The sequence below is a fragment of the Pristiophorus japonicus genome, chromosome 20, assembly GCF_044704955.1.
Source record: "Pristiophorus japonicus isolate sPriJap1 chromosome 20, sPriJap1.hap1, whole genome shotgun sequence".
In the NCBI taxonomy this organism is placed as follows: domain Eukaryota; kingdom Metazoa; phylum Chordata; class Chondrichthyes; family Pristiophoridae; genus Pristiophorus; species Pristiophorus japonicus.
Genome location: NC_091996.1, coordinates 38,643,189 through 38,669,861, shown reverse-complemented (window position 1 = coordinate 38,669,861; position 26,673 = coordinate 38,643,189). Strand labels below are relative to the sequence as shown.

General features: G+C 46.8%; 1 protein-coding gene and 1 pseudogene across 1 annotated transcript in view; one reads left to right on the top strand and one right to left on the bottom strand.

Annotated features, from left to right (window-relative positions):
- Positions 1-26,673, bottom strand: part of whrna (whirlin a) — a 263,734-nt gene that overhangs the window by 162,492 nt on the left and 74,569 nt on the right. The window contains exon 3 of the mRNA XM_070862779.1: positions 4,604-4,822. Coding sequence (XP_070718880.1) covers positions 4,604-4,822 — 219 coding nt within the window. The remainder of the gene's footprint in view (positions 1-4,603; positions 4,823-26,673) is intronic.
- On the top strand, positions 12,518-12,755 carry LOC139233305 (U2 spliceosomal RNA; annotated as a pseudogene).

Sequence of the window (26,673 nt, the reverse complement as noted above, 5' to 3'; positions counted from 1 at the left end):
GGCGTGCTGGAAACCCGGAAGTAGCTGCAACGTGTCTGCCAGGGGCTTTTTAACCCAGCCACTACATTTGCATCTGACCTCCGGGCTTCACGAGCAGGTGTGATGACAGCACACATGGGTCTATTTCAGCTGAAATATTTAAAGGGACGGGGCAAAGATGGAAGTTGAAGGATTGTCGAGGTGGGATAAAAGAGAAAGCAACGATGGAGTCCCAACGTGGCAAGGCTGCACCTCGCTTAAATGATGCCTCCCTGGACCTAATGCTGCATTCTGTAAGGGCCAGCAGGGAGAGCCCCTTCCCAAGCCGATTCCAGCACATCACTCCTCATACGTACTTACCTTACAAGTGCACTATCTATCCAAGCATCTAAAGCGCATCTTCAGCATTCTGATTGCTGGCTCGATGACAGTTCTCGTGATCATGTGGGTTTGATTGTATCGCTCCTGGGCCTCATTGCTTGGGCTGTTAACGGGTGTCATTAGGTAATCTTCAGGTGGTAGGCTTGTCTCCAAGGAGCCAGCTGCTAACTCTGCTTCGAGGTCCGAAGAGCTCTGGGAGGGTGGACTGATGCAGGATAAAAGCATCATGCCAGCTGCCTTGGAATCTTGCACCCACCTGCACGGTGATCTTTTTGTGGTTGCCGACGAACTGAACATTGACGGAGTGGAAGCCCTTGCGGCTACCGAAGATTCCAGAGTGATCTGGGGTGGAAGGGGCGGCTTGATTGGCACATGTGGACAATGGAAGTCTTCATGGAGCTGTGGGAAGCCAGCCAGAGCCGCCAGCCAGAGTGCTCGCTCATTCTGACTGGCCTCCTTCATTGCAAAGTGCGCATAATGGCTGGCCCTGGCAAACATGGCATCGGTCACTGGAGTGACACATTTGTGGGCAGCAGATTCAGAGATTCTGCAGTTATTTCCTGCAGATCCCTGGAAAGAAAGAAAGAAAGAAAGAATTGCAATTATATAGCACCTGTCACAACCACTGCATGTCCCAAAGCACTTTTCAGCCAATGAAGTATTTTTTTGAAGCGTAGTCACTGTTGTAATGGTGGAGCCAGAAGTGAGGAAATTGAGGGCAACGGTCACTTGCAAAGTGTGCCCACCAGGTCCACTTGGCAGGACGTCTTCTTCCAGGAAGATACAAGCGTCTGCGGCCACCTGACACGATATCCCGAGCCTCCTGAGCCACTGGTGTCCAGACATGTCCAGGAAGCTGATCCTCTGCCTATATACCCTATGTTAGGAGTATCGCCTTCTGTGAGCTACACCCGCCGTGCTCATCTAATTTCTCCTGTGTAGCGGCGGATTGGTGAGGAGAAGGCTGCTCCTATTGGTGCTTCTCCTGCTGCTGGTGCTGTGGCTGCTGCTCATCTTGGTCCTCAGAAGAAGCCCTAACATCGCACATCTATGCCCTTGCCTCTGTTCATCTGCTGCTGAAGTCCTCATCCGTGCCTTTGCTACCTCTAGACTTGACTAGTCCAACGCACTCCTGGCTGGCCTATGTAAACTAGAGTGATCCAAAACTCGGCTATATCCTAACACACACCAAGTCCCACTCACCGTCACCCTGTGCTCACTGACCTATACTGGCTCCCGCTTAAGCAACGCCTCGATTTCAAAATTCTCATCCTTATTTTCAAATTCCTCCATGGCCTCTCTGTAATCTCCTCCAGCCCCACAACCCCCCGAGATGTCTGCGCTCCTCTAATTCTGCCGTCCTCTGCATCCTTGATTATAATCATTCAACCATTGGTGGCCATGCCTTCTGTTGCGTGGGCCCCAAGCTCTGGAACTCCCTCCCTAAACCTCTCCGCCTCTCTACTTCTCTTTCCTCCTTCAAGACGCTCCTTAAAACCTACCTCTTTCACCAAGCATTTGATCACCTGCCCTAATTTCTACTTGTGGCTTGGTGTCAAATTTTTATCGCATAATACTCCTGTGATTATCGCTTAATACATTAAAGGTGCAATATAAATACAGGTTGTTGTTGATGATGATTGACAGATGGAAAGTGTTGATCAGACTCACAAAAATCCAAGGCAGCAGAACAGACCTCCAAAGTAGTGAAGGCATTTTCTGTTTTTATTTCAAAATTCCAGCATCCGCAAAATTTTGCTTTTGTATTACTGAAAGCACACTCTTGGGACAAGTCCTGTGAGCAAAAGCCTTTCCCTTCGGCAAGGAAGGTGTGAGGTCTCGTAGGGTTGTTTGCGTGTCATCTCGCTTTGCTTTCACAGGCGGGTGCCAGGAAGCCCAGGAAACCTCTGCCCTCAGAGTTAACCCTCAAATCTGCAGCTAAAACAGCTCCTAATTGTCTCTTAAATTGTTTAATTTGCAGTCTGCCTCCACCGAGGAGGTCTCTCTCACACAGCCGAGTGCTCCAGTTAAATGCGGAAGTCATCGGGTTAGAGCTGGCTGCCTGATGTGCTGTCAATTTTTAGTGCATTTAACCACCCGTTTGCTCCCAAATCCACTCGCTCTTTCCTCTTAAAATTCCCCCCTAGGGAGCTCGTTGCTCTACTCTAAACTGCCTTCTGCACTTGAATGACATTGGTACCCTTCCAGTACTACATTGAAACATTGCGCTGCTTCAATCAATTAGTTATTTTAAATGAACAGTGGAATCTTACCCCCGCTGAGTCAGTTAGCATTGTTGGGGACATCACACAAAGCATGGCATCAGATCACATTGTTACAGGAACACTGAGCTGTGGGATCTTGCCACTTTTACATTTTAAAACAGAATAATGATCTAGGAAGGTAAAAGAGCAATCGAGGGGGAGTATAGCACAGGAGCAAAAGACACGATGGAGTTGTGGGAGCAGGGGGTGTTCTGGTGGGTGCTGCTTCGGGCATCGAGGGAAGGGGAAAAGGATAGCAAAAAGAGAATAGGAAGAGCTGAGATAAGTAAAGAGTAAGAGAATAAGTTAAAAATAATGGGTGAGGGATAGGAGATGGAAAATTAACTGAAAGATGATTGTGGGCACAGAGTATTGACGGCAAGGAGCAGAGCCACTGTACTAACTCATTTTGGAAATCGTGACTGATGGAAAAGTCAAGTCAGAATTGTCAATGAATGAATGTGCAATAGAGAGGCTCACTCCTCTCCTTCAGAAACCACTTGTTTCTTCATCACCTGTCTCCATCAACGGCAAATATTTGATTCATTCTGTCAGAACAACTGAATAAAAGGAAAATGTCATCAGAGCTGCTCCAAGTTTTGGCACCTGTTGCTCCACCTGCGATAGCCACCATCCTTTATCCAGGGTTTTTTTAACCTTCCTTTCTCTCTGATCCGTGATCCTGGTCTTTTTCTGCTCGAGTTCTCTTTGAGCGTGTTTATTTTTCCTGCTCCTCGCCAATTTCTGCCATTCTCTCCCCACCTGAAGGCCTTCACTTGGTGCTCAGGTGCAGCTCCAGCATCCTCTGCTACCTTGCCCAAACAGCCATGATTCATATTGTAAAGCTGGATTGATGGGACGAGTGAACTGTAGGGAGCAGGAGAGTTAAGCGTGATCCTGTCCTTAGCTGATGCCCACACACGTGCATGTCCTGCAGGGAGGCGATGACTGGATGGCGATCAGGAGCACAAAACCATTGCTAATTGTTCTCCTGGGTTCTGAGGCCAATTACAATGTCCTTAATGCTGCCTGGCTACAAAACATACAGGGGGTCAAATCCGTGACCTCCCTGATCTGTATGGCTCAGCCATTGATTGGATAAAACCCACTCAGAAAACCCTGGGGAGCGGGAGGAGGGAAGGGGGGGGGGGGAGGGGTCTATCTGTGATTAATCTATAGATACCAATTTCCAGAAATGATTATCAGTGAGGTTATTGTGTTAAGTGACAAAAATACCCCATCCACCTCAACCTCATTATGCAACTTTCAAATATCAAATATCAAAGACACCGATAGTTCACAATATGGAAATTGTAACAGTATTTTTCATTTTATTCGATTCTTATGCTCATTAAGATGAAGGATATCAAGTAGTACAGAAGGGAACATTGTTCGTGTGGCACGCAGTATGAGCATTTCCTACCTCCAGGCCAGGTATTGCATGGTTAGTTGCAGAGGAAAACACTCTTTACTCTGCCTCAATTATGTTCTTCAGTCCCACTTCCTCGTGAAATTATGTAATTTCTGCGTCCGCTCACCATACAGTCACCCTTGTGATCTCTCCAACACAAGCTGTTAAATTCAAGCCAAGTTACCAGTTTCAGATCAGCCATGATCTTATTGAATGGCGGAGCAGGCTCGAGGGGCTAGATGGCCTACTCCTGTTCCTAATTCTTATGTTCTTCTGTAGGCAATGTACTCACACCACGAGGCTGAAACTGCCCAAACTCATTTCATACAGGACCCTTACAACTGTCAGAGAGGGGAGACGTTCAACCCATTAGCCAGGTCCCAGAGGTGAAGAGAGAATGGTCCAACATGCAACTTCCACAGAGCAATACCAAGCATGATTTCTGACATCTGAGCATCTGAGCATTCAAATATAGTTCTCCTTTTACATTATCTACATTTCCATCTGCCCTCCTTCAAATACAAAAATCTTTAGGAGTCTGACGTTAGCAGAACACCTCTCGCATTACCTTCTTCTCGTCTCCGTCTCGGAGTAGCTGAAGGTTGCTCTTCTTTTCGCTGTCTTTCCTCCGTAGTGTGTTACTCCTGTGTTCGAGCAGATCGGGCGGCGGTGAAACGCTTCGGCCCAGCGGATCCACCCAGGTGTAGACGTGATTGGTGATGTAGCCTCCTGGGATACGGCCAACCGAGCGCACGTACAGAGTCAACTTTTTGGAACCTTTCAGCACCTGGGGAAGAACAGAAATTAATGGTGAGATTTACATATTCATGTAATGTTATACCAGAAAGAAAGACTTGCATTTATATAGTGCCTTTCACGACCACCAGACGTACCAAAAAAGCGCTTTACAGCCAATGAGGTACTTATGAAGTGTAGTCACTGTTGTAATGTGGGAAACGCGGCAGTCAATTTGCGCACAGCAAGCTCCCACAAGCAGCATTGTGATGATGACCAGTTAATCGTTTTTTGTTATGTTGATTGAGGGATAAATATTGGCCAGGACACCGGGGATAACTCCCCTGCTCTTCTTTGAAATAGTGCCATGGGATCTTTTACGTCCACCTGAGAGAGCAGACGGGGTCTCGGTTTAATGTCCCATCCAAATGACGGCACCTCCGTCAGTACTGCACTGGAGTGTCAGCCTAATTTTTTTTGTGTTCACTTCTGACTGAGGGGTGAGGGTGCTACCCACTGACTGAGGGGTGTGGGTGCTACCCACTGACTGAGGGCTGAGGGTGCCACCCACTGACTGAGGGGTGAGGGTGCCACCCACTGACTGAGGGGTGAGGGTGCCACCCACTGACTGAGAGCTGAGGGTGCCACCCACTGACTGAGGGGTGAGGATGCCACCCACTGACTGAGGGGTGAGGATGCTACCCACTGACTGAGGGATGAGGGTGCCACCCACTGAGCCACAGGTGACAATGCTAAGACGAGGACACCAGGACGTAGTTCTGTCACCAAGATTATGAATAATTGATTGCGTGAAACTGAATCTCATTAATGATCATTCTTAGACCGTAAACGGAAAAGCAAGTATGAAATAAGAGATTCATAACTAGGCAAAAAAAACTATTTACGTCTTGACGAGGCAGCAATAGGATCCAGAAAATGAATTATGTTGGGAAGACACCGCCTGTGAGCCTAAATAATGACTGGGTCATGTTTTTGCAGTAGCACAATTACGTATAGAATTAGGGAAAGGATTGCAAACTGTATTAAAAATGTGTTATAAGGGAGAAAACAGTAGGAGTTAAGAGCAGTTGTTCGGTGTAGTTGGGAGTGGGCAGTGGGGACCCACAGGCTTCAGTTCTTGGACCACTTACGCTCACTGTTGGATATAGGCCGAGAGGGAACTGTGTTGAAATTTGCAAAAAATAACGAAGTGTAGAGGTAGAGTTAACTGTAGAAGACCATAGGAAACTACAAAGTGACATCGATAAGATGGAGAATGGGCTGCAATATTGGCAAATGGAATCCAATGTTTGTAAGTGTGAGCGGAGAGAACAGACAGCAGGCAAACGGGTTGGAATATATCCCTTCACATTGCTTTTCGCTGCTATCCTGTGCACCCATCAGCCCTGGACAGATCATTCCCCTGACCACAAACTGTACCCACCACAGACCAGCACCTCCCAAAGACCAGAGAGAAAGAGAGAAATAAAGCAGGGCAGAAACAAAACAGAATGGTCAATGAGAGAGAAAGAAAAGGGACAGAGAGACAAGCTAAAAGAGCAAAAAGCCATTGAGAGAACCAGGAGAGGGAGGAGAGAGTGAGAGATGATCGGTGAGACAAAGATGACAGAGAGTATAACCTGCCAATCAGAGTGAAAAATGCCACAATAGGCACACTTACTTTTTTTAAATGAACAATTATATCTGCCTTGTATATCCTAAGACACTTCTCCCATCTTTCCCTTCCTTGTGAAAACCTCATATCCTTCCCTTACCAACCCCGCTACACCCCCCCCACCGTTTGCACATCTCTGACTTACCGTTAACAATGCAATGCGAGATCCACCTATAGTAAGTTTAAAAACCAGCACTAACAATTGTAACAATATGAGAGCAGGTCATTATCAGCAGCAGCAAGAACAGAGCTGGGTTACAAACTTCCCATCACCTTCAATAAGCTGCTGCGCATGAAATCGGAAGTATGGTCAAACATAACTGTGCAATTCCACGACCACCTGGATAAGATCTAGCCCCACAAGCTGCACTTAACAATCCGATGAATGCACGGTGTAACTTAAATTTGTTAGTGATCGAATATGAATCCAGATGAATTTTCTTGCGGTGTTTTCAGAGAGATGTTGGGGATTCTGATAGCACGATGTATAGTTTGAGCAGCCTGGGTGTGATTTATTTGCTGTTTAATCTATGAAAGTTTTTGTGTGGCTCATTGCTTGAATTATATGAAATAAAAAGGCATGCATAGAATAACTCTCTGAAGAAACAGTATTTCTAGTTGATATACTGATATCAGTTTGATCATCAAGCAAGGGCAATCTCACTGCAAAATCAATGGGATTTGTTTCTTTTGCAGGCTACGGTTATTTCACTAATCTCCCTAAATTCTCTCCTATCAATTACCTGTTCCAGGCATAGTCCAACCCGATCTGCTTTTGTGCTGATCATTCCGCCATATTTAGCCATTGAATTCAGATTATTTGCTTTTAATACAAACACTGCAATGGGTTATTCTTTATATCTCAATCTCTTCCATGCTCCTTCATAGGGAAATAAAAAACTTGTTTCTTTCAATTCCAAAAGACACGGTTTATTCAAGTACTTTGTAAATCCAGCCGACAGCTACTACAACTTAGCTCTTTGATGGATTTGCCCTGAATCCATCTTTATCTATTGACATTCCTGGCCTCACTGTCTTCTCTGATGTCAAGTGAGACTTGGCAGAACAAGCTCGAAGGGCTTAATGACCTACTCCTGTTCTTATATTTCAATGACGCCTCCTGCATTGAGAACACTGCTTCAAAGCTCAGAGTGCTTGGTCATGCCAAATGCATCTCGTCTCCTGCACAACGCTCAAATCTTTATAAAGTCTAAGGGGCCGAAATTCCCCTGTTGTGTGCATCCCACTAGCGCCTTCAGGGGGCGCTAGGGCCCCAAAAGTGTTTTTGCCGGGGAGGGGGAAGGGGAGAAATTGTGCGGGAGTTAGTGGAGGCGTGAATCCATTAGCACCGTGCCCCACTGGTAACGGCCCGGGTTGCTGCGCCCGCGATGTTGATGTCATCACTTTGCCTGGCGACCCCTTTTCGCCCCATGGTGGAAATTGGATAGCGTCGCCTGAGGCCGCTGCGACCGATGCCTGCGCCAGCCTCGCGGGTCACGAACTGGGCTGCACACCCATCGCGCAGCGAAAGTTAAAGGGGGGATACGCTATGCCATGTGCCACCTTTTAAAAAAAATCTATCTGACTTTCCCGTTGGGTCGCTAAACAATGTTGTCGCGGGGTCTGGGCCGCGATCGTTCAGCCCGGCACTCTGTTTCGGTACCGGGCTGCGGCCATGGCACCCCTTAGCCCTGGTGGCCCAGTGGAGGCCATCAAAGGGCCTGCGGAGCTCGTCGTGTCCCTCCCCTTTAATGGAAGGGGGAGGGCCATTGAAACGCCTCAGGGCTACGTGGAGAGGCTGCGTATCACCCTGCGATGCGCCCGGGTAGCGACCTCGATCCCGCCCCTAGGGGAAGTGAAGTGCGTGACATTGGACTCCACTTCCTGTGAGAGGTGGTAACCACAATTTCACGTCCGGGGCGGGACTTCTGCGCCGGGCGCAGAATGTCCGTCCCCGGAGAGGTTACCTCCCCCAACCAGGGCAATAGCCAATTTCAGCCCCCAAGTCTATCCAAAACTCAAAAACTGCACCAATACCTGAAATTCCATTGGAATTTTGGCTCTGCCAATATCTCGCACACTTCTGGAAGAATACTCGAGGACAATCCCTCTATTGCCATTAGCCTCAGCCTGTCCCCATCATAATTCTCTCTCTCTCTCTCTCTCTATTTTATCAATTCTAGAATAGTCAGTACTCCTCTGAACTTGCTTTTATTGTTTCTCTGAAAGCCATGTTGTAAATAAGACTCGCATTTTGTGTCGCATTCCAACTTTCCTTCTGCGGTATTTGTTACCAACTTCAATCTTCTGCTCTACCGACAAACTGAAGGTTTTTGAAAACTGAGCTAGGTATCAGCTGATCACCAGTTCCTGATTTAATTTGCCTTCCCGTCAATTTATTTCATACGTGGTGATGTCTTGCCCTGCAGATCTTGACCATTCAGCTCGGTTTCACAACAGACTAACATCGGCACACCATGCATTTGTGTCTGGTGCTGCCGTGGGGAAGGTTTTAACCGCCCCGGGCTGGGTAGGGAGGGAAGGAAGGTTAAATTCTTCAAAATGGCAAACTCGACCCCGACCCGCCACGAACGTGGCGACTTGCGGTTTAATCGGGGAGGGTCATGAATTATAATATTTTACTGAGGTTGCCTGCCTCAGAGTTGAGCAGTCATGTGGATTTAATGGCCGCAGGCCTGATTTCCAACGGTTCCAGAAACCCAGCAGCTGAAGAGAGGCAACGACTGCCGGATCCAACAGGTTTCCAACCCATCATCATCACAGGCAGTCCCGCGGAATCGAGGAAGTGTTGCTTCCACTCCTGAAGTGGGTGGGTGGGACAGGTTTGCCGCACGCTCTTTCCGCTGCCTGCGCTTGATTTTTGCATGCTCTCGGCGTTGAGACTCGAGGAGCTCAGCGCCCTCCCGGATGCACTTCCTCCACTTTGGGCAATCTTTGGCCAGGGATTCCCAGGTGTCAGTGGGGATGTTGCACTTTATCAGGAAGACTTTGAGGGTGTCCATTTCCGCTGCCCACATTTGGCTCGTTTGCCGAGCCAACAAGATCAACAAGAGCAGGCATTAACAACGAAATTCAACACCGCCTCCAGTGCGCCAGTGCAGCCTTTGGCCGCCTGAGGAAAAGAGTGTTTGAAGACCAAGCCCTCAAACCTGCCACCAAGCTCATAGTTTACAGGGCTGCAGTAATACCCACCCTCCTGTATGGCTCAGAGACAGGCCTTTTGGCTAAGATCATGTGTAACTGACCTGACAGGGGAGTAACCACCATGACCCCGGGGTGGTTCTCCCTGGATCAGGAAGGTATATGCTTGCTTTTTTGAAAATAGGAGGTGGGTGGGGTGGCTTGACCCATCCACCTCCACGGAGGTGTGTGGGGGACCTGACCCATCCACCTCCATGGCACGAACCTGGTATTGCAGTACTTCCAGGAACGGTGCAGTGGCTCTAGGCCTTTTGGCTAAGAGCATTGGCGCAGAGTGATCCTTGAATGGGCCCAAGGTGACCTCTGGCGTTTGTGATTTGACAAAGAATTGGAACGATTGGCTACGAATTTCAAAAAAAAAGACATGGACCATGTACAGTAGGCACCTCAAGCCGTTGGAAAAATATCACCAACGATGCCTCCGCAAGATCCGACAAATCCCCTGGGAGGACAGACGCACCAACGTTGGCGTCCTCGTGCAGGCTAACATCCTCAGCATTGCAGCACTGACCACACTTGATCAGCTCCGCTGGGCAGGCCACATAGTTCGCATGCCAGACACGAGACTCCTAAAGCAAGTGCTCTACTACTCGGAGCTCCTTCACGGCAAACGAGCCAAAGGTAGGTTTCCAACACTGCTTGTGGAGTAGCAGCAGCAGGAATGCTACCCCACCCCCAAGCTGGCCTGCCACAATCTGTCTCCAATTATATCCACGATCCGATCTCCCCCCGATCCAATCTTCACCCCCCCCCCCACAATTTGATCTCCCCCCTCCCCCCTGGCCCCCGTGATCCGATCTTCATCTCCCCCTTGATCCAATTCTTGCCGCCCCTCCCTGACGATCCAATGCCAATGCACAATCTCTCCTCCCTCCCTGAGATCTGTACAGTAGCCAGGTTTTTAGCAAATTAAAAAAATATATATTCAAAAGCTTTTTAAAGGTGCCTATTCGTGACCTTGCGCCTACAAAAAAAGCTCAGGGCTAGAAATTGCGTAGCGTCCCGATAAGTTTAACGGGAGGGCAAAGGTATCGCCGGGCGCCTCGCAAGTGAAGCCGACACGAACTTCCGATTTAGCGCACCAGGAATGAAGTGGAGCACTAAATCAAGCACTCCCACTTCCCTTGGAGCGCTACAGCCGGCAGGAGGGGTGGTAGCGGTGCAGCGCTACACAATGTCGAGGGCAGCGCTGCCGGGATCCTTAAAGGAAAGGGCCATTGCTGCGGGATCTGTATTGCAACGATGTCCCTCGTTGCCGACGGCAGCCGCGATCTGCGATGATCAGCCCCAAGCACTCTAACAGCTGTGTTGATCAAACTGCAACAAAATGGATGACGTCAGACCTCTGGGGCACAGGAGATGGAGGCGCTGGGACTTACCGCCGCAGCGAACCTCCATGGCAATTTCACGGGCATTGGTATTCTCGCCACGCCCGGTCGTGAAGGCGGTAGCTCCCCGTTATTGCTCCCCAGAGACGCTAATGGGAGGCACAAAGGAGGCCATTTCCCCCCCCTGCATTGTTAGAGCCTCCTCGAAGGCCTGCAAACGAGCACAATTAGTCGAAGCTTCCAACGGTGATTAATTCGATCTAGTGGCGTGGCCAGCTTTGTGGGCAGGCCAGATTCTCGCGTGATGCTTTTCAAAATAGCACAAAAGATCTCGGAACTCGATTTGTGCTGGGTGTGATTTGCGCTTGAAATTTTGTGATCTCTGCCACCGGTTTGGCTGATTGTCAGACAAATTGCGCTATGAAAACCAGCGCAACCGAGCGGAATCTCCAGGCCATTATGTTTTGCAATCACACTAATTCTGTTATTTGCTCCATAATATTTAATACATATTACATTCATGCCGCTGAATAAAATATTTGTTATTTTTTCGTCTGACACATTTATTTTGACTGATGTGGATCTTTACGATTACAGTTTTGGCAGTGTCGATACAGAGCGGCATGAGTGCTTCTCGTAACATTAATTTTGTTACAAATTGCAATACCCGGAGGGTGGGGTTAATGACCTCTGATTTTCCATTCCTCCCTGGTGGAAAGCCGAAAAGGGCACTTGCAAAGATCTATGCTCGAGGCACATCTATTTCTTTATTTAAATATTCATGGAGCAGCAAAGGATTGGTTCATTGTTCTCAATGTATCAGGAATGATGTTAATATGTAATCAGGCAAATGTGTCTTAGGTCTCGGATTGAACTTTTGTTTTGACCTAATAATAGTTTTCTACATGTTAACGTTAATACATTGAGATGAGAGTAATCGATACCCAAACAGGATTACATTGCTATAATTTCACTGAGGGAGTCGCATCGCTTCATAAACCACTGGGTGACACAACTTGCATTTATATAACAGCCTAATCCCACGGTGCTTCACAGAAGCAGAAAGTAAACCGACGCCGAGCCAAAGGAGGGATTCGGAAATCAAAAGCTTGATCAACGAGTTTTGTTTTAAGGAGCATCATAAAGGAGGAGAGGGTGTTGGAGAGGGACTGGGGATTCGGGAGGGAATTCTGGAGCTTGGGCATAAGTGGCTGAAAACATGGCTGCCAATGGTGGCCTGCAGAGAGGAAGGATGCACAAAAGGCATTCGGGGGTAGGGGGTTATTACACTGCAGGAGGATATAGAGATAAAGAGGGGTGGGGCCATGGAGGGATTTAAACACACGGATAAGAATGTTAAATTTGAGATGTTAGGGGACTGGGAGCGAGTGCAGATCAGCGATGATGGGGTGATGGGTCAGCATGACTTGGTGTGGGTTAGGATACAGAGGTTTGGATGAACTGAAGGATATGAAGGATGCATGGTGGGAGTCTGTCCAAGAGCAGTGGAGTAATTGAGCCTGGCGCTTCTCGGCCTTTTGGCTAAGATCATGCGTAACTGACCTGACAGGGGAGTAACCATGACCCCAACGTGGTTCTCCCTGGATCAGGAAGATGATTCTCCTATGCTTTTTGGAAATAGGAGGTGGGTGGGGTGGCTTGACCCATCCACCTCCACGGAGGTGTGTGGGGGGCCTGACCCATCCACCTCCATGGCACGAACCTGGTATTGCAGTACTTCCAGGAATGGTGCAGTGGCTCTAGGCTTTTTGGCTAAGAGCATTGGCGTAGAGTGATCCTTGATGTGTGCAAGGTGACCTCTGGCGTTTATGATTTGACAAAGAATTGGAAAGATTGGCAACGAATTAAAAAATTAAAAAAAATTGAGCCTGGAGGTGACAATGGGCTGAGCTAGAGGCGAACATAAGAAATAGGAGCAGGAATAGGCCATTTGGCCCCTTGAGCCTGCTCTGCCATTTAATAAGATCATAGTTGATCCGATCATGGGCTCAGCGCCACTTCCCTGCCCACTCCCCGTAACCCTTCACTCCCTTATCGCTCAAAAATCTGTCTATCTCCATCTTAAATATATTCAATGACCCAGCCTCCACAGCTCTCTGGGGCAGAGAATTCCACAGATTTACAACCCTCTGAGAGAAGAAATTCCTCCTCATCTCAGTTCTAAATGGGCCCCTTATTCTGAGACTATGCCCCCTAGTTCTAGATTCCCCCACGAGGGGAAACATCCTCTCTGCATCTACCTTGTCAAGCTCCCTCAGTTTCTTGTATATTTCAATAAGATCACCTCTCATTCTTCTAAACTCCAATGAGTACAAGCCCAACCTGCTCAACCTTTCTTCATGTCAACCCCTTCATTTCAGGAATTAACCTAGTGAAACTTCTTTGAACTGCCTCCAATGCAAGTATATCCCTCCTTAAATACGGACACCAAAACTGTACGCAGCACTCTAGATGTGGCCTCGCCAATACCCTGTACAGTTGTAGTAGGAATTCCCTGCTTTTATTCTCTATCCCCTTTGCAATAAATGCCCTTTGAGACATCTGATGGTCATGAAAGACGCTATATAAATGTAAGTCTTTCTTTCTTTCAAGTTGATGAGCTATTTGTGCTTCTTTTTGTAGAATGATGAACTTCAGCTGGGTATGTAGTAGCTGGGGATTGGTGAGTACACTGGATTCCAGTAAATTGAGTCAAAAAAATAAACTTTCTCCGCAGAACCTCAGTGTTGCCTAAAATATCACCTGCTTTGCCCAGCGGCTATCAAACCTCGCAGGGTAAATATTATTGTACATATTTGAATCACCGCTGCAGGCTTATAAAGGTGAAGAAATATCACGATAAGCAGTTGGAGTTGTTACACAGAACATATGCTGCTTTTCCTGAGCCTCTGGTCAAATACTCTGTAATTGAAGTCAAAAGCCCTGAGTATATTGTGTTTGGCTAAGACACTGATTCTTTTTTGAAGAATTATTTCTGTCTCTAATGAGTACACTGCTTCTACCGAGCGTGCGCTGAGAAATGTCAAGATGCTACAACACCAATGAGATGGCTCAGTGGGCAACAGTGTCCAGGAATCCTGTTACACTGTGCCAAGCAGTGATAAGATTCAGTCTGATGGCTCTACTGGTCCACGTCCTCTTTTGGATTAAGGTGATCATTCACCTGTTTTTAATTAGCTTAAGCAAAAAGGAAAACCTTTTACCTAAAGTTATGGTTTGCATTTAAACTCACATTCCATTTTCCTCATATTCCATTTTCCTTGATGAAGATAATCTGAATTAAGAACGTTCATTTTTCTTCCTTTCAGTGATGCTACATTTCATCCCGTGACTGGTTACCTTTGAATAAAGGATCCATTTCTTGAGGATGAGTTATTTCTCACTGTCCCACAAACTCCATCAGTGCAATTCTCAATTTCAGATAGCAGATTGAGTTTTAATGTTCCATTGTTCAATTTAGAAATGGTTTCTCGGCTCCCCTGATGGCTCAGCATGTTACTCCGGTGTGTATCAGCTATCCATAACATCGCCTGCCTCCGCCCTTGTCTCAGCTCATCTGCTGCTGGAAACCTCATCCATGCTTTGTTACCTCTAGACTTCATTATTCCAACACACTCCTGGCTGGCCTCCCACATTCTACCCTACGTAAACTTGAGGTCATCTAAAACTCAGCAGCCCGTGTCCTAACTTTCACCGAGTCCCGCTCACCCATCACCCCTATGCTCGCTGCCCTACATTGGCTACCAGTTAAGCAATGCCTCGATTTCAAAATTCTCATCCTTGTTTACAAATCCCTCCATGGCCTCGCCCCTCCCTATCTCTGTAATCTTCTTCAGCCTCACAACCCCACAAGGGCCCCAAGTTTCCACATGATTTGCTCCTGATTTTTAGGAGCAACTGGTGTAGATCGGAGTATCTTAGAAATCGGAATTCTCGACATTTAGTTTGCTCCAGTTCTAGTCAGTTAGAACAGTTTCACTTTGGAACAGAATTTTTTTTTCAAAGGGGGCGTGTCCGGCCACTTACGCCTGATTTCAAAGTTTCGTGAGTGAAAACTTACTCCAAACTAACTTAGAATGGAGTAAGTGAAGATTTTTGTACGCTCAAAAAAACCTTGTCTACACTTTAGAAAATCAGGCGTAGATTACAAATTAGGCGTAGTGAACGAGGTGGGGGGGAAGGGAAGTCATTAAATTCTACAATCAATCCTTAGTTATACTTATACAAATATTATACAAATAAATCCAACCTGAATAAAAATTTATAAGCAAAGAAAAGATTAAATAAACCATGTTCCTACCTGTGTGAAATAGCATCAGCCTTCGAGCTGCTGTGCTTCAGGCAGACCTTTCATGTTGGAGACAGGCAGCGGTGTGGCGTCAGTGTCTCGACGGCAGCGGCAGCAAGCTTCGAACTGAGCTGCAGTGCTTGAGGCAGGCCGTCATTCTCTTCGTGGCTGGCTGCGAAGAAGCAGCACCAGATGGACCCGAGGCCATTCGACCATGAGATATCAGCGGCGTCAGTGGCTGGCCGGCAGCCGAAGAATCAGCGGACTGATGTGAGGCCATTCAGCCATAGGATATCAGCGGCGTCAGTGGCTGGCCGGCAGCCGAAGAATCGAAACCTGACACACGCAGCTCTTTATGGAGCTTGAGGCCATTCGGCCACGCTTTAGGGGCGGTGTCAGTGGCTGGCCGGCAGCCGTAGATACAGCAGCAGCCTTCGAGCTGTGAGGGGGACTGAGGCCATTTGGACAGGGAGAGCCAGCCACATCGACAGTTTTATATTTAAATTTGCAGAATGGGTGCTGCATTGTCAACACCACGTATTATTGCAAAGTTGAATTGGCACTCTTATTTTTCCAAACACACAGTCCTTAATTTGCATGCACCAATGCAGCACCGGTTCTGCAAGTTTAGCAGTGAAAAGCTGAGCTCACTGATTTCAGCAGGTGATTTATTCAGCAGTGCTGCTAAAAGCACTCCCTCACACACAGAAATATCAAAAAAAATTAAATTACAAGCCTTTGCAGGGGTCCAAGAAACAAATCTTCACTTTTTCTGCAGTATTTTTAAAAATGGCCGAGTGCCAATGTTTGTGTGAGACTGCGCGTGTGCGCACGCTCCAACGCGCATGCGCAGGGTTGCCGGCACCACGAAGGCTAATTTAAATTGTACCCGCTCCCTGCTACTTAGAAAATCGGCGCGAGTGTTAGGCTCCGCCCCCTGCTGCGAAGAGCGCGCTGCGCCAAGCAGACATCGAGCTCCAAGGAGCTCGAGAATATCGGAGTTTTTTTTAGGCGCAGTTTTCGGCGCGATAAACAGGCGCCCAGCTCGGAGGTGCGCCGTTTTCGCCGCGGGACGAAACTTGGGGCCAAGATGTCTGCACTTCTCAAATTCTGTCCTCCTGAGCATCCCTGATTATAATCGCTCAACCAATGGTGGCCGTGCCTTCAGCTGCCTGGGCCCCAAGCTCTGGAACTCTCTCCCTAAACCTCTCTGCCTCTCTACCTCTCTTTCCTCCTGTAAGACACTCCTTAAAACCTACCTCTTTGACCAAGCTTTTGGTCATCTGCCGTAATTTCTTCTTATGGGCTCGGTGTCAAATTTATTTGTTTTGTCTTATAACACTGCTGTGTTAAAGGCGCTATAAAAATAAAAGTTGTTGTTGTACAGACTTGGAAGCTCGCAGTTTGATTCCCAGCCTATACTTGGGGGGGCCTAATTTAGAGCGGGAAATACCATCCCGTGTTCCCACTCCTGACTGCTACCTAGTTTCCCTCGGTTGGCAATGCACGTGTGTAAACTTTGACTGAGGGCAGAAGTGGCTTGACTGTGATAACTTTCATTATCAAATTAGCTACATTGCAGCAGTGACTACACTTCAAAAGCACTTCATTGGCTGTAAAGTTCGTTGGGACGTGCTGAGTTCGTGAAAGGCTCTACAGAAATGCAAGTCTTTCTTTAATGTGCTGATTAAGGTCAACAGTTGGCCAGGCTCCCATTGTGTGTTTTTCTAATGTACTTTTCAAAACATAATGCCAATTCAATTTGTTTTCACTCAGCGCATAGAAGTTGTTAATTGACTGTTTAGCAGAATGCTCACGGAGGAGCTGAAAACCTTACCGTGGGAATACTATGGCATGCCCTCCCCCTCCGCTGCTTTTTAGCTTAATAGATGTAAGGAATGGGACTCGTGTCAAGGAGTGAATGAGCATTCATTTTGAGTTATTATTGGATAACCCCATTCAGGCCAAAGGAAAAGAATAAAATATTAAAATAGCAGCCAAGCATTATTGATTGATCAACATCTATGCAATTCATTTCACACAGGGCTATATTGAGAGTTATTGGCCGAGAAAGCCGATCTTGTTCAAAAATGGGAGCGCAGAGGGCGGGCAATGCAAGGGGTAGGCCGTGCAGGGGGCGGGGCGTGCAGGGGGTGGGCCATGCAGGGGGCGGGGCATGTAGGGGAGTGTTCAGGGACGGGGCGTGTAGGGGGGCATGCAGGGGGCAGAGCGTGCAGAGGACGGGGCATGTAGCGGGGTGTTCAGTGGGCGGGGCAAGTAGGGGGCGTGCAGGGGCGGGGCGTGCAGGGGGTGGGGCCTGTAGGGGGTGGGGTGTTCAGGGGCGGGACCTGTAGGGCGTGGGCCCGTAGGTGGTGGTGTGTGTCGGGGCGGGGCCTGTAGGGGTGGGGCGTGCAGGGGTGGGGCTTGTTGGGGATGGGCCTGTAGGGGTTGGGGTGTGCAGGGACAGGGCGTGCAGGAGGTGTGGCGTGCAGGAGGTGTGGCCTGTAGAGGGTGGGGCGTGCAGGGGCAGGGCGTGCAGGGGTGGGGCGTGCAGGAGGTGTGGCCTGTAGAGGGTGGGGCCTGTAGGGGGTGGGGCGTGCATTGGTGTGGTGTGTAGGGGGTGGGGCCTGTAGGGGGTGGGGCCTGTAGAGGTTGGGGTGTGCAGGGACAGGGCGTTCAGGGGTGGGGCGTGCAGGGGTGGGGCGTGCAGGCGGTGTGGCGTGCAGGCGGTGTGGCCTGTAGGGGATGGGGCCTGTAGGGGGGGGGGCGTGCAGTGGTGGGGTGTGTAGGGGATGGGGCCTGTAGGGGGTGAGGCGTGCAGTGGTGGGGTGTGTAGGGGATGGGGCCTGTAGGGGGTGGGGTGTCACTCCTGGATTCTGTTCTGGAGCAGGACCGTAGTAGGTGCTGAGACACCCTTCCAGGAGAGTGCACCTGGATCCATGGAAGAGGCAATTGCTGTTCTCTCTCAAAATAACAGCATGCCTGCTCTCCTAGCCGCCAATCTGCCAATGCCCTTAAAAGTAGCACGCAGTCAGCTGACCGAGACTACTGCAGCCCACGCTGAGATGCTACAGTCTGAACACCCTCTATGGACATGGCCCTCATCCTCCACCCACCTCTGACAGCTGCTCATGCTCTATGGTGTCTTCCTTGCTGCTCCCCTTTGTCCTCCAGCCCCAAAGGCAGCCCTATGAGGCCACCCACGTCTGCGACCAAACTATTCCTGAGGCAAATAACCACAACAGTGCAAGAGCAGCAACATTTTCTGTGTAGACAAAGTGAACTTCCTGGAGTGATGAAACCCACCAACAAAACGAAACGGCCAGAAGGCAAGCAGCAACCTGAAATAAATAACCAGCAACGACCCTGTGAGTACTGCATGACCCCTTTAAGTAGTGTTGGTGAGAGGGGCGTCCTGCGTTAGCGACACATGGTGCCGTGTGAGTCCAACACGTGATGAGACAAGCGTGAGGGCCTTCAAAGATAGAGAACAGGTCCAGCAAGATGCACAGGACTCTAATTTGAATAAATTATTCTTGCGCGGTCCTGCCGCCAATGCATCTATCTTATCCAAAATGGCGGGGCTCACACTTCTGGCCGGAAACGTGCACGGCACTTACTGCCTGCCATGTTGCGAACTTAGTAGGCCTGTTAGCGTCAAAAAGAATGAGTGCTACTTGGCCGAATTTCTAGGCCGATTGTCTCCCATAAAGCCATGAGAAAGTGTTTTACCACTCTATCACTGAACGGTATATATAGCCGCATAATTGAATTTACTGCATCGTCCTTAACCCTGAAGGATTTCTGTGCCAATGCTGGTCAGTTGATAGATTAGTTTGTGAGAAACATGCTAATCTATATTATTGATTTCATTCTGCACTGTCATCTCATAATGTAAGTTGACACATGGTTTGAAAACCTTAATAGGAATGAAAGAAAACGCAAGCTAATAAAATCAACACCTCTCGATAAGGGAATAACATTTGCAAACCCTGCTGAGGGACTGTACGCATTTGAAATGTGAAGAGAATTTCAAAGCAAATATTCAGGGAAGCCTCACTGAAACAGGAATATTCATTGTTAAAGGTTAAAATATTATTAAATATCAAACTGTAAACATGCACAAGGAATTGTTAATTCAATTCTCCATGGGCACAAAGTTGGAAACAGGTGGGCAGATGATTTACGCAATTTTTATTTTCAAAAGGTTAATAAGAGGAATTTGTAATAAAGCATTTCAAGTGATCGAACTGGAGAATGGGTACCTGTGGGGAAATGTAAATTTTTTAGTGGAACGGGTGGCAGAATACTCATTTGTGAAAGGCATCTCATCTTTTATTCTGATGAAGATTGAAAGGAGATCTTAAAATGCCGAAAGGAATGGATATCAAGCAGGTTATTTAACTTACACTGAGAGCAGAGAATTAGGAGAAAATGAAAATTCCTCGACCACATTTTAAGATTAGAGGGATTTTTTTCCTTCTAAATATGTGCATTAGAATTCCCGATGTTAAATTCCGATTTTTTGACTGAAATATTCGCCCAGGATTATTAGAGTGCATTCCCGGCAGCCCTTTTGCATCCCCAAGCGCATTGACATGGAAGTGGCACAATAGCTCAGAAACTGGGTCGCAATCAGGTTGTGGATTGTAACAATATGAGACTGCGAGGGGGGCCACCTCACACACAGTGTCTGCTACAACTTCACTTTGAAGCCAAGCCAGGTTATTAAAGAGCACTCAGGTACTCCACTTTAAGAGTGTTTTTATTAAGTGGATGCTCGTGCTTTCAAAACATTAAAAATTTACCGGATGGAGCAGAGGTCGAGACACATTTTTAAGGACGCATGCACAGAATTCTTCTGGTGAGCAACATGTTAGCCAGCCGATATAACGTGCCTTCCTGGCTGCACTTCACAACTTTCAGCTAATGGTCTCACACTGATTGTGGTTTTACTGCACAGCTACAAGAGCACTACCTTGGTATGCTACAGCAAATCTATTACAATCTTTGATAATAACGAGAGCAATGTGGTGAATACAATAACCCTTTCTCATTTTATTGGATTATTTTAATAAAATAAAATGAATGAAACAAAGGTCCAGAAATTTCACAGCCCTTCTGGCACACTCCCAACATGATTTGAGCAGAAGGCCCAAAACAATAGCCGGGGCCCAGCCCAGTTATGTTGGCTTCCAGGCAATGTTCCATCTTATTTTTGGGGGGTTGCATGGCCCATTCACAGTTCTGCGCATGCGTGAAACTTTACACTGAAAAAGTTGCTCCTGGGCTGCGCGGGACCGGCAGAGAGGTGCACGCACCTTATAGGGAACGTTGTTCCCAGGTGGCTCTACTTAAATGCACAAAGCCTTTTTTGAGGAGGACTATGCATCTGTTTCGAACATGGTCACCTGTATCAGAGTTTGCCCATCCGCAGTGTGGGTACCTGCCAGCAGACCTGGGCGTACCAACCCGATGAAATGAGGCTCACCAGTGGGCCGAGTCCTGGGAATGCGCAGGACCCCTGATCAACTCCATTTTGTGAATTTTTTCAGTCGGGGGGTAATGGGAGGCATCCCCTGGCCTCTTCTGGGCCACTGCAGCTGGCAAGGTCACAAATAACGGTTCGGTAGTGCATTGTTGTGTTACTGGATCAGTAATCCAGTGTCCTCGACTAATAATCCAGGTCAAAGTCCAACATGGCAGTTTGAGAATTTCAACTTAGTTTTAAAAACCTTGAAATAAAAAGACGGGATCAGTAAAAGTAACCATGAAGTTGTTGGATTATTGTTAAAAACCCATTTGGTTCACTCGAGAAAGAAAGACTTGCATTTATATAGCGCCTTTCACAACCACCGGACGTCTCAAAGCACTTTACATCCAATGAAGTACTTTTGAAGTGCAGCCACTGTTGTAATGTAGGAAACGTGGCAGTCAATTTGCACACAGCAAGCTCCCACAAACAGTAACGTGATCATGACCAGATAATCTGTTTTTGTTATGTTGATTGAGGGATAAATATTGGCCAGGACACCGGGGATAACTCCCCCGCTCTTCTTCGAAATAGTATCCTGGATCTTTTACATCCACTTGAGAGAGCAGATGGGGCCTCGGTTTAACGTCTCATCTGAAAGATGGCACCTCTGACAGTGCAGCACTCCCTCAGCACTGCACTGGAGTGTCAGCCTAGATTAATGTGCTCAAGTTCCTGGAGTGGGACTTGAACCCACAACTTTCTGACGCCGTGGCGAGTGCCACCCACTGAGCCACGGCTGACACTAATGCTCTTTAGCGATGGAAATCTGCAGTCCTTACTCAGTCTGGCCTATCGGTGACTCGAGTCCCACACCATTGACTCTTAACAGCCATCTGAAGTGGCCTAACAAGCCACTCACTTGTATCAAAGCCATTAGCAGCACTTCACAAAGAAGGCCCAACACCAGTTGCTTCGGGATGGGCAATAAATGCTGACCTTGCCAGTGACACCCACATCCTGAGAATGAACAATATCAAAACAAAGAACTTTCCACGCCACAGTTCCTGTGTCCTTCTGATATGTGCGAGAGATGCGCCATAACTACCAGTAATTGAAGGACCATCCCATCACCCTGGACACTCTGAGTCAGTGACAGAGGTTCCTTAATTGTAATTTAGAGATGCTACTGTTAATGTAAACCTCAGTCATTTCTATTTACAGACTATAAATCATTGGGCCTCTCCTGACGAACTCTACAAATATTGTATTTATTTGTGCAGAAAACAACCCGGTAACAATTGACTCAGTAGTGGTTTTGCCAGGAGTGATGAGGATGAAACGTACTGTCACTGTTTATTCATACTGTTATGCTGAGCTACAGAAGACATTTGCCATTTTACTACGTGTGCAGCTGTTCTCTGCAAACTGCACGTTCGATATAAGCATTAACAACATTGTACTCCAAGTTCAAACTGTACCAATAACATCAAAACATGGTTTTAAAATTCTCATCCTTGTCTTCAAATCCCTCCATGGCCTCACCCCTCCCTATTTCTGTAACCTCTTCCCGCCCAACTACCCTCCAAGAACTCTGCATTTCACCAATTCAGGTGCAGCCCTGATTTCCTTTACCCCACCATTAGTAGTCTTTAGTTGTCTAGATCCTAAGCTCTGAAACTCCCTCCTTAAACCTCTCCACCTCTCCAACTCTTTCTCCTCCTTTAAGACCTTCCTTGAAACCTACCTCTTTGACCCAGCTTTTGGTCACCTGCCCTAATATCTCCTTCTGTGGCTCAGTGTCCAATTTTGTCTGATAACAGTCCTGTGAAGCGCCCTGGAACATTTTACTACATTAAAGGTGCTATGGAAATGCAAGTTGTTGTAATATGAATCTGTTGGATGGAGCCAATCCCGGGTTGTTGTTGCTGGTGTGAAGCCTTCGCCAATTTGGCCCAAATCATTACTTTAGCTGAGTGATAGATATTTTTTAAATCCAACTATGATGACAATATCTTTGCGATGGAAATACTGAATATTATTTTTTTAGTTATCAAGTTTGCATCTATTATGAACAATAATATAGCCTGGACCGTGTTTCAGAGCTGCAATAAATCTTGAGGTTGACCTAACTAATAAATTGCACCAGTTTCACTGTCATAGGTCATGGTAGTATGAACCCATCTTAATATGATTTGGACTTGTAATACAATACAATAATGTGCTAATCTATATTTGTTTCACTGAGTGTTTATAGACTAGAACAAATCTTACATATATTATAGCAAGGACATTGATTTACAGTGACTAAATAAAGTCAAATTCCAAATTTTATTATAGGGATTTAGAGGTTTGTTACTTTTGCTTTGGAATTGGATCTGCACTTGAATGCAATTTTCTATAAATGAATCGCCTTGATAGCGTTACTATTGGCTCCAATTCATGTTGGTCCCTTAGAGGATGAGACTGGGGAATTAATAATGGGGAACAGGGAAATGGCAGAGACTTCGAACAAATATTTTGTATCGGTCACTAAAAACATCCCAATAATGGATAATCAAGTGACAATAGGGAGGGAGGTACTTAATACAATCACTATCACTAAAGAAGTAGTACTCAGTAAAATAATGGGACTAAAGATGGACAAGTCCCCTGGACCTGATGTCTTGCATCCTAGGGTCTTAAAAGAAGTGGCTGCAGAGATAGTGGATGCATTGGTTGTAATCTACCAAAATTCCCTGGATTCGGGGGAGGACCCAATGGATTGGAAAAGTGCAAATGTAATGCCCCTACTTAAAAAAGGAGGCAGACAGAAAGCAGGAAACTATAGACCAGTTAGCCTAACATCTGTCGTTAGGAAAATGCTGGAGTCCATTATTAAGGAAGCAGCAGCGGGACATTTAGAAAAGCATAATTCAGTCAAGCAGAGTCAGCATGGATTTATGAAAAGGAAATCGTGTTTGACAAATTTGCTGGAGTTCTTTGAGGATGTAATGCGCAGGGTGGATAAAGGAAAACCAGTGGATGTAGTGTCTTTGGACTTCCAGAAGGCATTTGATAAAGTGCCACATAAAAGGTTACTGCACAAGATAAAAGTCCACGGGGTTGGGGGTAATATATTAGCATCAATAGGGGATTGGCTAACTAACAGAAAACAGAAATAAATGAGTTATTTTCCAGTTGGCAAACAATAACTAATGGGGTGCCACAGGGATCGATGCTGGGGCCTCAATTATTTACAATCTATATTAATGACTTGGATGAAGAGACCGAGTGTAACATAGCTAAGTTTGCTGATGATACAAAGATGGGTGGGAGAGCAAATTGTGAGGAGGACACATGAAATCTGCAAAGGGATATAAACAAGCTAAATGAGTGGGTAAAAATTTGGGAGATGGAGTATAATGTGGAAAAATGTTGTCCACTTTAGCAGAAAAAATAGAAAAGCAAATTATAATTTAAATGGAGAATAATTGCAAAGTGCTACAGTACAGAGGGACCTGGGGGCCCTTGTGCATGAAAGACAAAAAGTTAGTATGCAGGTACAGCAAGTAATCAGGAAGGCAAATGGAATGTTGGCCTTTACTGCAAGGGGGAATGGAGTATCAAAGCAGAGAAGTCCTGCTACAACTGTAAACGGTATTGGTGAGGCCACACCTGGAGTATTGCGTGTAGTTTTGGTCTCCGTATTTAAGGAAGGATATACGTGCATTGGAGGCTATTCAGAGAAGGTTCACTAGGTTAATTCCGGAGATGAGGGGGCTTATTTATGAAGATAGGTTGAGTAGGTTGGGCCTGTACTCATTAGAGTTCAGAAAAATGAGAGATGATCTTATCGAAACATATAAGTTAATGAGGCGACTCAATAAGGTGGCTACAGAGAAGATATTTCTACTCATAGGGGAAACTAAAACTAGGGGACATAGTCTCAGAATAAAGGGCCGCCCATTTAAAACTGACATGAGGCGGAATTTCTTCTCTCAGAGGGTTGTAAATCTGTGGAATTCTCTGCCCCAGAGAGCTGTGAAGACTGGGTCATTGAACATATTTAAGGTGGAGATAGACAGATTTTTGAGCGATAAAGAAATAAAGGGTAATGCGGAGGGGGCAGGGAAGTGGAGCTGAGTCCATGATCAGATCAGCAATGATCTTACTAAATGGCAGAGCAGGCTCGAGGGGCCAAATGGTCGTCTACTGCTCCTATTTCTTATGTTCTTATGTAACTATGTAATGTTAGTTGGTCCAAATAGCGCACTGTCTAAAGTCTCTTCCGCACATATCTTTTGATCTTCTGTGCACGTCTGTTGGGGAACACCCTACAGTTAAGTATCTCCAATTAATATTCTACAGTTGTATCAAGGCAGTTTGATTGGGAGTTGTGCAGTCAACCTGTTGCCTCAGAATGCTGCTGCATCTTATAACATTGAGAGGTTGGCTGGCTGTCGGGTGATTAGGCCTGCAGCACCAGGCCGCGGCCAGGCAGCAGAGTTGAGGGAGGGTGTAATGTGAGTATGCTCACAGGTTTGTAGAGCTGTTGAGTTTTGAGTGGCTTAGCCAGTCATGTGATGTTCACAAGACTCAATAAAACCCCAGTCAGTTTGGCCTGGGTCATCCACGATGAGGTATGCAGTTGTGAGCCTAGTGGATGAACTGGTAATGTGTCGTGTGATTGTTAAACCTTTGTTAATAAACCAACTAATTCTTAATAGCAATGTGTTGCTATGAATTCTTAAGCAAAGAACCCATGAAGCAAATACATTACAGAGGTTGAGGGGCAGGAGAGATTGGGGAAGGAGAGAATATTGCAGGGTGCCTGTAGTGGACATCAGGAGGGAATTGGATTGTGGTGGGGGTTAGGGGTGGGGGGTCCGATCACTGGGGAGGTTAACAGGTTGGCTTTGGGGAACCTCCTGGCCCACAAGCAGTGCTGGAAAGGCACTTAATTGCCCAATCCAGCGTCTTCGCCTCTCTTCAGCTGTCAGGTTTCCAGAATTCCTGGAAACTCAGCTGGCCAGTGTTAAAGCTCGAACCACGAGTCCCACAGCCTCAATAAAATATTTAAATGATGGATCCACTTCCTGAGAATGAGATGATCGTCTGTTCCCCAACCCGTCTCCGTTAAAAGTGGGTGGGTTCAGAGTGTGTTAAAAGAAAATGAACTTCCCACCCGACCTAAACCCATCTGTGTTTGGGGGTTCAAATTACCCTCAATGTCTGAAATGAAACGCCCGAATTGTCATTCTTTTAATTGAATATAGGATTAAAAACATCTTCTCGAAAGAAGTAATACGACACTGCAACAGGGAGATTAAAAATGCGTTAAACCGAGATTATTAATTCGGTCATTACATCAACCTTGAGACCTTGTTTAATCTGTTAGCCTATTCTCAGCATTTGTTATTTTATCCAGTCCTTCTAATGTCACAGGAATCTATATCTTTCAAAATCGACACTAAATTTCACGGAAGGTATATTAATAGTGCCTTGCCTTCTCAGCTGGAAGCCGATATGAGCGCTGGGCAGTGTGGTACACTGTCTAGCCTGCAGGAAGTGGATGCATTGCTGTATCGAGCCTTCCTTACTGTAAGCAGGCATGTGGCAGTGATGGGCAAAACACCAGCCTACCCTGCCAGGAAGGCCCTTACAGGCACTATGGCCTGAACAAGGACAAATAAAGAAATCTGACACAAAATATAAAGATCCATCGACAGAACGCCCTTGAATATTGGATGTCACTTGTGGCAACATTCAGTTTATCTATTTCACGGCAGCAAAAGCCGAGAGTTTCTGTCATTTACAGCGGTGGTTGCCTGGATGGTCTGTGCTGGACTCCAACAAAGGCAAAATACTGCCGATGTTGGAAATCTGAACTAAAAACACCGAGCAAGTCAGGCAG